We start from the raw sequence: 14,448 nt of genomic DNA, 5'->3' as shown, positions 1-14,448 counted from the left end.
GTTTGCATACCCTGGCAGAAATTGTGACATTTTGGCATTGATTTTGAAAATATGACTGATCATGCAAAAAAAAACAAAAAAAAAAAAACTGTCTTTTATTCAAGGATAGTGATCATATGAAGCCATTTATTATCACATAGTTGTTTGGCTCCTTTTTAAATCATAATGATAACAGAAATCACCCAAATGGCCCTGATCAAAAGTTTACATACCCTTGAATGTTTGGCCTTGTTACAGACACACAAAGTGACACACACAGGTTTAAATGGCAATTAAAGATGAATTTCCCACACCTGTGGCTTTTTAAATTGCAATTAGTGCCTGTGTATAAATAGTCAATGAGTTTGTTAGCTCTCACGTGGATGCACTGAGCAGGCTAGATACTGAGCCATGGGGAGCAGAAAAGAACTGTCAAAAGACCTGTGTAACAAGGTAATGGAACTTTATAAAGAAGAAAAGAATATAAAAAGATATCCAAAGCCTTGAAAATGCCAGTCAGTACTGTTCAATCACTTATTAAGAAGTGGAAAATTTGGGGATCTCTTGATACCAAGCTAAGGTCAGATAGACCAAGAAAGATTTCAGCCACAGCTGCCAGAAGAATTGTTCAGGATACAAAGAAAAACCCACAGGTAACCTCAGGAGAAATACAGGCTGCTCTGGAAAAAGACGGTGTGGTTGTTTCACAGCCTTCTAGCTGGCCTTGAGTGATGCAATCATGCTTTAAGTGATGTATGTAATTTGAAAGCGAAGAGCGCGAGATGCTGACGAGATGGCTGTCATTACTGCTGTTAAAGAGATCCTTATGTATTTAAAAACCTGAGATGTTCTGCATGATCGTGCGATTGATTAATTAAACAGGAATTGAGGGCTGATTTTCACTTCAAGCAAATTGGTAAGTGCTTTTTGCATTTTTATAGCAACATCAGGAGTTTTCTAAGTGTAAATTAGGCTGCTTGAGCATTCAAGTTTTGAAAAGTAACCATGTACCCTGATGAAACAAAATGTATTTCAAGCAGAATTTAAATCGCTAATATTATTAGAGAGATTTTTCTTAGTATTAGACCTCCTTGGTTCTGGCTTTCGTGCATGGACGTGTTTTTAAAATGTCAATTGGTATTATTAGTTGACTGTCATGTAATTTATGATAGGCATACGGTGTCTTATTCATTGTGAAACTGTGTTTTCTTAATGGCATGAATCGCACTGAAGGCCTAGACTTAAAATGCATGGGCCGCAGAATATGCAGTTTAATTCTCCTTCACAGTAAAGACATGGGAAGACAGAGAGGAGACATCCAGGTTGTAAAATCTGGCAAAAGTGCTTGGGGAAGACCAACCTGCAGCTAGGTACAGTAAATGTCTTCAAGGGAAACACCATTAGACAATGCCCATGAAGATGCCATGCCTCTAGTGGAGTGAGCTTTTACTCCAATAGGGCACTGTATGCCTTGCGAGTCGTATGCAAGCGCAATGGCATCCACTATCCAATGTGAAAACCTTTGTTTGGAGATAGCCAACCCTTTAAAGCAAACTGTGACACAGACAAAGAGCTGATCCAAAAGTGAGGAGCCAGGGATAAGCCGAAAGGCGTGACTTTGAACTTGTAAGCAGTCACCTCAAAGGCAAATATCGAGAATGGCCTGTGATGAGGGGCTAAGTGTACATGAAAGTAAGCATCTTTCAGGTCGATCGATACAAACAAGTCCATAGGATGAATGTGAGACAAAATTTGTTTCTGAGTAAAAATTTTGAATGGAAACCTAGCAAGTGCTCGGTTCAAGCTTCTCAGATCCAAAATGGGACGTAATCCTCCGTCCTTTTTGGCGACTAGAAAATAGCAACTGTGGAATCTGCTGTGGTCATCATCCACTGATACCATCTCTGTCACATCTTTTGAAAGGAGATTTAATATCTCTGAGCGGAGGATCGGCACGTCCTGCACCGTAACGGTGGAGGACATAACGGTATTTAAACAAGGTGGCAGCCTCACGAATCGTAGCACGTAGCAGAACCTAATTTACGGCTTGTGACAGCAGGGAAAGTGAGAGGGCTATTAGGTGATACTGACACGCCTAAAATCTCTGCGTTACGGCACAGCGTCAACAACAGTACAAACAGGCATTGAAATGACCTGTGTCAAGGCACTCACTCATTCCCAGCTCGCAACAGTGGGGAAAGCAGGATGGCTATTAGGTGACATGGAGGTGCCTAAAAACTCTGTTGCAACATAGGACGTCTCCTGGCATGTTGCCAACCATAGTAAAAACAGGGCGAACCATCCTGCGTTACAGAGGAAATGACACACACTGTTCCCGGCTTGCAACGGCGGGGTAAACGAGAAGCATGTTTAATAAGCACAGCAAGGCAACAGCGCCAGAGACTTGAACTCTCACTGAATAGGGAGAACGTCAAGCCATAATAAGCTGTTCGTGCAGTTCTGGAAGAACGGCACCGGCGGCAAAACTCGGAGACACGCCAACATGGTGTACACTGTTTTTTTGTTTTTTTAAAGGCCTAACCAAGAAGTCTTCAGACATTGCCGCTTCGTACCATTTTCCCACCCATGGGGGAAATTACGGTAAATGTCTCACCTGAGCGCTTACATGTCCACTAATGTAGCCCAGTGGCAAAGTATCCCAGACATAAACCACCGTGAACGATTGCAGCATGGCAGAGCATTTTGTCAGTCGCCACGGAACAGGCGAGGCCACTGGATATGGAGAAGATGAGAGGTGCAGGCTCAAGCTGGCGAAATTCACCCTCAGATTCTCCACGCTCTGTGTCCCGTCGTTGCTAGATATAGGGAGGAGAGGGGGACGGGGTCAGCTTCCTCAGAAGCAGGTCGAGAGCAAATCATTTGAGTATTACACGCCTGCAATAACAAGATCAATCTCAATGAGCACTGCGTGTCAGGCAGGGATAATGTTAGTGACATATCACTCCTCTAATCATAAACTCCGCTGAACGTGATCACATCATGAGTGCCTGCACATTACGGCTGTACTGGGCAGGTGAAGCCGCTTTACATGGAGAGGAGAAACGCATGGCGCAAGCCAGTGACAAAACATCCTCAAGTTCTTCTTGCTCAATATCCCATCCTCATGGGCCTCCATCATGCGGTCCTTCAGGAGCTGCAGAAGGAGTATGGTGGGAAGAGAGGGGACCAGCTTTGGATTTCAGAACTAAAGCGAGCAGAGAGCAAAGCATTTTGAGTTTTTATGCGCCCACCAAAAACAAAATCAAAATTGGTGAGCGCTGTGTCAGCATGGGCTCTGCCCAGGCAATCACAGAGCTTGTGTTGAATGGGTGAAGACACCTGATGTAGAGGAGAGGAGAAACGCAAGGCACGAGCCAGTGATAAATCCTCCTCAAATCTCTATGCTCTATAGTACAGAGTACGAGAGAGAGATTATCGGCACCCTGAAGGAGAAATAATTACCGTATTAACGGTACTACCGTTTTAAAAATACCGTGGCACCACCAGTATTTTGAAGCTTTAGTATCCTGATACTACCCTAGCAACGGTATACTGTGCAACCCTACTATTTACACCCCAGTGCAAATAGTGGCAGATATTATTTGCACCCCAAATCCAGTGCAAATAATAGTAGACACTAATTGCACCCTGGTGCACACATAGTGCCAGATGCTATTAGCACCCTGGAGCAAATAATGATATATGCTATTTACACCAGTACAAATAGTGGCAAATATTATTTGCACCCCAACCCTGGTAGAAATAATGGTAGATACTATTTGCACCCTGGTGCAAACAGTTTCAGATTCTATTTGCACCCATATTTAAATACTAACATACAGTATGGGCATCAATGCAGTGTGTTTATTGTGTTTATTTAGAGTCCCACAGACAAGCTACATTAACCCCTACCCCTAAACCTAACCTTAACCCTACCTTAGAAAAAATAACCTTGGTTTTATTACAGTAACCATGGTTTCACACGGGAACGAGTGCGATCGACAGACCCCGCCTCCAGATCAAACAGTTCTCTGTAAATCCTGACATTCACTGTGACTAAATCACTGCGATTAAATCAACATTTATATTAATTTGTATCTATTATTTTCAGTAGTATTAAAGGAAATATTAAGAGTGGAAACCGGATGGGAAAAAGAGTTGGACAAGACGCAGATTCGAACCGCGGTTGCTAGGACAACAGTACACATTCACACACCATCTTCATACTCCACGCCACTGCAGCGAACTCTATTGGTTAGTTTGTTGTTTATTTCTGTGGTTCAACCAGACTATTGGGGTGCAAATAGTTGCCCTGTGTGGCAGATTCTATTTACAATGGGGGAAGTTTTCTGAAACCATAACAGCTTTGTGTGAGCAACAGACCAAAAAAGTAGTAAAGACCATTTTTAAGATACTTTTATAGTACTTATGTTTCCCTTTTCACAGTTGAAAGTCATGAGGGTGAGTAAATGATAACAGAATTTCAATTTTTTGGTGAACTAATCCTTTAATGTTGATCAAAGTTTTCTATTTAGTTTCTCTTAATTTAATATTCTAAATTTACTTTTTAATACAGTTTCACTGACTCACCGAGGTATGTGACCAGTAGGAGTAATCAAAATTGAAGCTCTTGTTCTCCTTAGGTGCTTTGGGGTTGATGATAGCTGAAAGACAGGAAAAAATATAACAGAGCGTAAATAAGGTGGGGAAAAAAACATAGGAGAGTTCCTGAATGGACACCCAATACCCGAATGTCAGTCACTAAATTGCCACACAGTGTCTGTAGTGCCATCTACAGTCTGTAGAGTTCCTGTAGTGTGCCCAAATGAGTCCACAAGGATGTGCTCTAAAGCTCTGCTGTTCTCACCAGCCTTAAATGGAAAGCACAGGGAGGCAGGAATCACACCAGGCAGTAATTAGCTTAATTTGAATAAGGGAATGGGTGTAAATGAAAATGACCTACTTAGCAGGTTTTTCACAGGAAGACTGGAGTCATCTGAACTTTCATTGTCAAAGGAAATACTATTTAGGAATATACATTTACAATAAAAAATAAGCCACGGGAAACTGTGCTAAATAGTTTATAGTATATTTAACCATGGGTATGGCGCCTAAAGTGACTGTTTTTATGGCGGCAACAGTAATATGATAAAAGACACCAATATTCAATAAATAGTTACATTTATCAGTAGTATCAAATCTAGGCTATTTATGATTGCCAAACAAAACATTGTGCATTAATACAGAATGTGTGGTCACAGGTGTGCATTAAAGCAATAAGCCACTTGAGTCAATGAGTCACAGTGATTTTACCATGCAAGGGGCGCAAAGCGGAGTGTCTAAAACCCCCCATCACTGTAACACACTTACTCAAGTGGCTTATTGCTTTTATAAAATGGTGGCAACAGCAATATGATGAAAGACATTAATCTTTATTAAGCAGTTAATTACTGGGTAACACTTTACAATAAGGCTATATTTGTAAACATTAGTTAACTACATTAACATGAGATAATGAACAAAACTTTCACAGCACTTATTAATCTTGGTTACTGTTAATTTCAGCATATACTAAATAATACTTCTTAAATTCAAAGTTGAATACGTCAGCATTAGTTAATGCATTATATACTAACAAAGAACAATTGTATTTTTTTTAATTAACATTACAACAAGATTAAAAGATTTGCTAACTAAATGTTATTAATTGTTAGTTCATGATAACTAATGCATTTACTAATGTTAACAAACCTTATTGTAAAGTGTGACCAATTCAAGTATTAATAATAATCTGAATACACAATTCTTCTGCCAAGTAATATAGTTCATTTTCATAACTGTAGGCTGTTTGTGGTTACTAAGCAACTAGGAACTTTGCACATGAATTCAGAATGTGCAATACCAGGTGTGCACTTATAGTCAGTTTACAACAGCATGGAACACAGCTCATTCAATCAGAATTAGGATTCAGACTCAGAACCATCAGATTTATAGTTTCAATAAACCATAAATATATGGACTGACGTTAGTGTAGAGTCTTTTTGTTAAAATACCCCATGAAAATAGCTTGATGAGCACAGTTTTCTTCCCTCTGATGATGTATTTCCTATTTAAGCTGGAAGTTTGGGTCCCTTTTTTAAAATAGCATTTAGTTACATCACAACAATGAATCGTGATTTGCTATATGCTAGTCAGTTGCAGGTGTAATTAGGGGGAGGGGCATTCTCATTCTAGAAAGCATTTGATGGGACAAAAATCTCTGTAGTGCAAGATGAGTCATCAGTTTTTTTGGTCCGAATTCCAATAGGAAGAAAGACTGTACATTTTTTACATATATAGCTGCTACAGGGGAATTTAGTGTACACTTGTATATAGATGGCATCAAAGCTAATAGATATGGACTAAAAGCAAAAAAAACTCCAATCTTAATTTCATGGGGTCTTCAACAGAAAGCAAGTAAGCAAGAAAAAGAAAGATGGGAAAGCTAGAGAGAATAACACTCTGTGATTGTCTGAATTAAGAGCCTTCAAAATTGTCAAGAGAATGTGTTAACTATCCGTAGAAGAAAGAGCTTCCCTTGCACCATTACTCCACAAAAAGTAGTTCAAGTACTAACCAGATGTAATGCTCAAAGATTAAATAATACTTGGCACCACATCCCACAGGAAGGATTAATCAAATGCAGAGGATATTTGGACATATAAGAGAAGTGCATTGCCAAAAACTTTCTAACAGCATCACTTCTGTTTTTTATGTTGAGTAAGTGTCAGTTAAAAGTAGGCAAATCTAACAAGCACTAGTGACCCCAAAGCCCTTTAGCTCTTGACTCATGTGGCAATGTGAAGACTAATTGTGCAGTTCATCCACTTTCAGTCAGTACCAAATGAGGTCACTGGAATCATGCACCTGCATTTAAATTGCCTTTACAATCATTTCCTGTACACTCATCAGTACCTCTCCTAACGTCATTAACAGACCAGTCTTCCGTCAGGCTTACTCACAACCAGCCCACGTAGCATCACAGACGCTGCAGCCTAGTGTCTGACAGCTAGTATGAGCAGAAATCCTGACAGAACATACTGTCTCTGCTCTGAAATACATCTCAGCTGCCATACGGTGGGATGTGAGACCAAACTTTTACACAAGCAAAAAATGTTTTTACTTTTTTAAACAAATCTTTGAAATATCCATAAATCAAAAAGCCTCAGATACAAACATACCGTGAAAATGACATTTCAAGTACACCTATTTCCAGTATATACTTGAGCAACTTTTACTGAATTGAGAGATTGAGGCTAGTCAACCAACCACTAATGAGGAAATCTTTCTGAACAGTCACTGACACACATATACACACATGCCCTGTGGTTTTACCTCAACTACAATAACATAGTCAACAGAGAAGCAGATACATGGGATGCATATTTTATCACAATTGCACCATATGTTCCCTTCAAGCTACACAATACATTTTGATACACCAGAATGACCTTCAGAGAGTCAACAGATCAAGAATGGATTCTCTGCACTCAGCAAACACTTATCTTGTGTCTCCAGCGACATGTACTGTAGTCAATGAACAAACACACAATCTCATTATATAGCTCACTGATCCATGTATATACTTCATTTTCTATGCCCTGCAATGTGATCTAGATAGCAAATTTGTTCACCATAATGAAAGTTCAAAACCCTGTGCTAGTGAAAAATTACTGTTATATCTTTTCTTATATTTGGTGTGACACCATTGCCGCACCAAATGCAAATTTGGCCTTATTCATGGACTCCTAAATAAGTTCTCTTTTGTTAACGTCTGTTTTAAACATTTTGTTTAATTCATAAAACAAAAAACAGTGCGGATTTATGTTGTCACAATCAGTCTCTGGCCAACCATTACCTGCGTCACCTAAGGTTGCCGTAGGTCATTTTGTTCTTTATTAATACAGGGCCATTTTTAAAATCTTGAGAATAATGTGGCATTCAATCATAGTAATACTGACACTCAGAGACACTTTCTCTCTCTCTCTCTCTCTCTCTCTCTCTCTCTCTCTCTCTCTCTCTCTCTCACACACACACACACACACACACACACACACACACACACATCAAGTAGAAGGATGTGTAACTGCAAAATCCCTCCTGTAAATCCATGCACCAATTTTCAATTATATCACTAAAGCCAAGCTAATGCATGAAAACAATCAGTTTATCTAGTAACTAAAACACCTATAAGAGAACTGAGCTCCATATATTAACAAATCTTATTCATCTAGCAATAAAAAGAATACAGGCTATTCTAAAAACAGGCTTATATATCCTAATTATATGATCTATATGAAACTTTTAATTGAAGCTCCAGTTATAGCCATCAAAACCCATTTGAACATCTGCATCGGAATAATTTAGAGGTACATTGTAGCAGTAAATGTACCTCTAAAAAGGAAGACTTCTGATCACCTCTAATGCCCACGAGAGGACGTGGTGACTGCACGCACACACATGTGTATGTGCGCGCAGCAGAGAGGGAGTTTTTGTGTTCACTGAGTTCAAGTTTCATTCAACATAAATGTGTGTAACAGTGTGTAACACCATTCACTCATATTCATGCATATGCATCAAGCAACATCCTGCGGCTACATTAAATAACACTGGAAGCCCTCTTTTAAAATGGCTGACCCCAATTAAGGAGTTGGAGTGAAATAATTCCTTCACTCATCTCAGTAAAAGGGACAGACCCTTTCACTCAGTCTATACATCTGTGTTTGATCTCTAGGGCAAGCTGTACAACAGAGTATTTGAGTTATATTAATAGAGCTGCATTGCCCAGTGGACATCATGTATTTTTAGTATAGAAGCACTGCCATGTTATATCTACTCTCAGTAAGTTACAAATTGTGTTCCAAATTGTGTTCCAGCTTAAGAACAAGGTATGCTTTAAATGTAATTTAAAATTTCACTGCACCTGCTTCTTTAAAAAAAAAAAAAAAAAAAAAATTATTACTTCAGTTATTGAATATAGAAGAAAGCCATATAAAAATAAAGGATTTTGACTTATATCAGAAAAAGTGCTTTGGAATACATTTTTTCATTAAATATTTTAAATGGAAATTTATAAATGTATACATTTTAATAAGTTCATTAGTTTCAAAGTTAATTAGTGAATTGGTATTAAATGAACCATGCACAATAATTCTTAAAGCCATTTTATTTTAGTTGTTGTTTTGTTTGGTTGGTTGGTTTAAGTAGTTTTTAATTAATCATTATGTGTGGGGGAAAAAGGACTGATCTGTGCAAATGACACTTGGTTGAGTGTAGACACTGTGGCACAGCTGATTCAGAGCATTCTACCAGCAGGCCTGTTGCTAGGAACCCAACAGGTCACATTCTCCTCTAGGTGGTTGAAACTGTGATGGGCTCATTGTCCACAAACCAATCAAATCGGTGCTAATGATGCTAACCTTAAGATGCCACTATTTGAATTATTTATTTGACTCATGGTGTTTGATTTCATGATCCTGATCTGTTGTACTGCAGCATGAAGTAAGGTGTTAACAAAAAAACTTGGAGATGCAGATGCAAGATAAATAGTCAATTATTGTATTGTGCAGTAAATTTCTAACATTTCTTCTCATCTTCCTTTCCTCTAAATAACAGCAATGATTCACACCCACTCTTCTCAGCAATTCTAACATCAAAGTCATGATTGTTGCAGTAAATGTACCTCTAAAAAGGAAGACTTCTGATCACCTCTAATGCCCACGAGAGGACGTGGTGACTGCACGCACACACGTGTATGTGCGCGCAGCAGAGAGGGAGCTTTTGTGTTCACTGAGTTCAAGTTTCATTCAACATAAATGTGTGTAACAGTGTGTAACACCATTCACTCATGCACACCTACAGTATTAAAGGTCAAACGAAAGGGCACTTTGACTGTGGACCTTTGCCAATACATAATAAATTAAAAACACAATTTTCAATTATAGTCAGTTGACAAAAGGCATCATGCAGACTAATGCATTCAACAATTACTAATGCAATTATCAACAAATTCAAACTAATCTAAATGCATTTTGTACAGGAAGTCAATGACTAAACTGGAATTTTTTTAATTAAATAAGTAAATAATGTGCTTCATGTGGCAATATTTAAATCAACATTTTTGATCAAAGTAAATTGAGAAATACATTTAATAAAAATAAAAAATAAACTATGTCTGTTATCTCTAAAATAAGAAATCACTTCATGATATTTATGCATTCAACCAAGGCCGTAACCATGTCTTGAATACTGGGCAGGGGAACCAAATAATTTTTGGAGGTGGGAGGTCACGGGTGTTGAGGTCACAAATATAATGGTCCTCTTTTGTCCTTTCATATAGTAAAGGCTCTGAATGCAATAATTTTCTGAATAAAGGCTTTAAATGCAATAAAGGCCCAACATTTTATAATTTGGGGTTTTAAAAGATAACTTTTTTCACACAGAATTTCACACAGTACAAGACCACTACTGTGTCTACATTGCTAGCAATTTGCCTGTTTTAGTCATCTTTTCTTTCTTTTTTGTGCTGAAAAAAGAAAAGACAAATATAATTTGAATTTCTTTTCATCACTGATGTATCTGTAAAATGACATGTCTGTGTCAGCTGGCTAGCAAAAAAAAAAAAAAACAAATACACTAAATTATATACTGCCATCAAGTTATCCCTCATTGTGTTTTTTTCCCCAGTAGAATCTTAACACAATCTTTTCTTCAAGAACCCAAACGCTGCTCTTTTCCATATAAAAACAGTTCATACTGAGCACTGCTGTCAAGGTCCAAAGAAAAAAACATTTATTAATATCCCATAAAAGTGATATTAAACATATAAATACACACAAAGCTGTTGTGTGGCCCCAGAAAGCTTGGAATATATTGCACAAGACTTATGGACTACTATTATGATGTCTTTATACTGAACCTTTAATGGTGCTTTATAGTATCTTAATAGTGCTTTATAGAATTTGTCCTTTTTGAAGCTTGACAGCTCCTGCTCACTATAAACTGTTACTCTATGGAATAGAGCTGCTTACAATATCCATTTTTATGTTCCAGGAAAAAGTCACAGCATGTGGGTGTTGAACAACATAAGGGTGAGTAAAGAGTGAGTAAAGGTTCAATTTTTAGGTGAACTACTCCTTTAACTGGTTGCTCATCCTCAAAATAAAATAGTCTCTTTTAAAAGAAGACCCTTAGGAGATGATGTACAAAATTCAGAATTAATTAAAGACAAAGAAATTATTTAGAAAATCTTAAATTGATTTTAAATTATTACCTAATAATATTTGCATTAAAAATATATGACACTGTCCTTGCCACAACCTAAAAACTCAATTGAAGCCACAAGTCACAAGTCTTATCATGTTCTAGTTCTGATCTGAGGGTGATAATGCTCTTCTTTGTGTTTTATAGATCATTATCTTAGACAATGTCATGTGAATTTTCTAAAAGCTACTCCAAAGCCAGCCAGATAACCACAATCATTCAATTCCTTTACAATTTACACATATTCCCTCTTTGTCTTAAGCCTGATATGCTGAAAACTACTCTGTTAATGTTTTCACAATCACTATTATGAATGACATACGAATCACGTACTGTACATGACATATTTTGGTAACACTTTACAATAAGGCTCCATTTGTTAACATTAGTAAATGCATTAGGTAACATGAACAAACAATTAACAATATATTTGTTACATCATTTATTTATCTTTGTTAATGTTAGTTAAAAAAATACAATTGTTCATTGTTAGTTCATAGCGCATTAACTAATCATAACTAATACAATCTTTGATTTGAAATATGTATTGGTATATGTTGAAAGTAACATTATCTAAGCTTAATAAAAGCTTTATAAGTATTGTTCGTTGTTAACTAATGTTAACTAATGTTGCTAACTAATATCAACAAATAGAACCTTATTGTAAAGTGTTAACCATATTATTAATTCAAAACGTCAAATTTCGTAAAATGGTGAATAGTTTGCACCACTGGAAATTACTGTTGGTCTGTACAACATTTCAATCATAAGATAGTGGGCAAATATTGCATGTTTAGTTATACACTGACATCTTACATGACACTAACACTCTTAACCTGAACTGCTGACACTGATTTGTGCGTGCTGCGTGGCATTGGAATAATCCACAAGGTTCCCTCTCAGCTTCTTAAATTTGAGACACTCCTTCATCGATTTGTTTGACTATTTCAAATGACATTGACGACGGGTGTTAGACTACTGTGCACGCTAAAAATGTAACTTTTTTTAAACCATTATGTTATTCCTGCAACAACTTAATGACAATTAAACAGCGGTGCATAATTACCTGCAGCAGAATAGCAACAAGGATATCAATTATTGGGGGGAACAACCTGGCCATTTCTGATTATTGGGGGGATGAAAGCCTACTTTTAAACTGTAAAATAAGTGGATAGTTTAGCATGTTCAAAGGCAAGATGAAGCCATACCTCAGGCAAGAAGATAAACTTTCCAGCCAAGGGCAGAGCCAGGAAATTACTTTTGGGTGGGCCTCAATAAAAATGGATGGGACAAATTTTCGCACAACTTTGTTTTTACCAAATTTTCCTTAACAAAAGTGCCACATTCAAACAGTTCTTTCACACTTTCAGAAATAAGAATTTATGCACTTTTTTTTAACTATTTTATAAATATATATTTAATCTCTAATATTCCAGGCCCACCCCGGCCCACCCCGGCCCACCCTTGGCTACGATACTGTTTCCAGCTGTCATCTGATTTTCATAAAATTCGTAAAATAAATCTGACATCAAAATATTTTTTGTCATTTAATGTAAATGACTAAATCAAATAACTATGTTCAAAATTAAGTTAAATAATGACAGACAAGTTATATAACAGAATTTCAGTCAAAGAGATTAATCTGAGATAAAAAAATAAATAAAAAAATTATATATATATATATTCTATGAAATACCCTACAGGCCTAAGAATATACAAATTTAGACACCCATATTAGATTTAATTGAATGGATGTTATAACAGCAATCACATGATTTTGAGGTTCCCCACCTATTTAACCCCTGCATTCAAGACAAAATGTTTTATTAAATGGCATCTACTACCAACTGTAAATGTTCACTCTCCATACAAAACCTTCCAGATGAATAAATGGATATTACTGTTGTTTATACAGATGCCAGTAGGCAACTCATATTAATAATTATTTTAGCGACTCAATATTAGGCTACAGCAAGCAAATATTCATGATTTATTTTATCGGCATAACAGAAAATTAAATAATATGTAGTAACCACTCTTTGCTAATGCAGCAAAATAAAAAATAAAATAAAATAAATAAAAAAACGGAACCGTTTGGACCTGCATACGCCGTTAAAAGTGGTCCCACACCTATAGGTGTAACATCCGAGGTTGTTACCCCTCCTACCAACTACCAGAGGGAGCCCTCTCCCGAATACTAACTCTGTACCGTTTATTCTTTGGTGATTTCCTGTTTGAACTATATAAATACCATGCTGTTCCATTTTGACTTTGCAAAGTATTGCCAGTTTACCCTGCCTTATCAAGTGTTTTTCCATTGCTGATTGTTCTCTTGTTATGACCATTGCCTGTTTTCCTGGATTTACTGCCTTTGGATACCCTTTTGTTTTGTTTGCCTTGTTGGACTGTCTTTTTGGTTTATTGGATTATACCGCCTGCTTAACAACTACCTCTATTTGCCTGCTGATTTGGATTGTTTGCTTGTGTACTTTAATAAACTTCCTGCACATGGATCCTAACACCATCTCCATGGCGAGTTCGTTACAATAGGGTTATGTCATGCAGTTGATTTAAAGTTTTGGATATAAAATTAAATCCAGTGGAGAGAGTCTTCTTCACAAGCTCAAGGAACGATGATGAATATATTTTCAGTCATCTCCATGCTGGATCATTTAGAGTTTTATTGGATGCTTAGGCTATTGATTTAAATGTTCATGAATGTAAGGAATGGAATGTTACAAATGCGGATACAGTCGTTTCAATGCAACTGTAAACTAATAAATATGTATTAATGTAAGAATTGCACTACGTTATTTTATATTTGTTTAAAATGTTAAATTCTTTCAGAAATAAAGACAGCCCACGCAGTGACTCGTTTTAAGATGAATTTGGCCACAGCCACTGATCTAAAGTCAGCTTTCCCTTCCCGCTAGTAATTAAAGTTTGTGGGCTATATGAGGTGGGGGAACTGAGACAGTTTACAGACTAGGCTAGCCTCGCCAAGCCTTACACACGCTCCGCCTATGGGTTTGGATTAGGGGTTCAAATTTCGAAATATATCACGAATGCGTGTTCTAAACCCGGAAGTTTTTCTCTTTCATCATACACAACAGGACTTTTTACATTACTAACATCTTTATGTCGGGGGTCTGAATAAGGTGTTACACT

General features: G+C 37.2%; 1 protein-coding gene across 22 annotated transcripts in view; it reads right to left on the bottom strand.

Moving 5' to 3' along the window:
• Positions 1-14,448, bottom strand: part of LOC127448751 (kinesin-like protein KIF1A) — an 88,588-nt gene that overhangs the window by 64,754 nt on the left and 9,386 nt on the right. For all 22 annotated transcript variants that reach the window (XM_051711564.1, XM_051711566.1, XM_051711569.1 and 19 more), the window contains exon 3: positions 4,570-4,643. In XM_051711564.1, the coding sequence (XP_051567524.1) occupies positions 4,570-4,643 (74 nt within the window). The remainder of the gene's footprint in view (positions 1-4,569; positions 4,644-14,448) is intronic.

The sequence above is a fragment of the Myxocyprinus asiaticus genome, chromosome 12, assembly GCF_019703515.2.
Source record: "Myxocyprinus asiaticus isolate MX2 ecotype Aquarium Trade chromosome 12, UBuf_Myxa_2, whole genome shotgun sequence".
NCBI lineage: Eukaryota > Metazoa > Chordata > Actinopteri > Cypriniformes > Catostomidae > Myxocyprinus > Myxocyprinus asiaticus.
The sequence above is the reverse complement of the archived record's forward strand: the minus strand, read 5'-3'. Positions and strand labels throughout refer to the sequence as shown.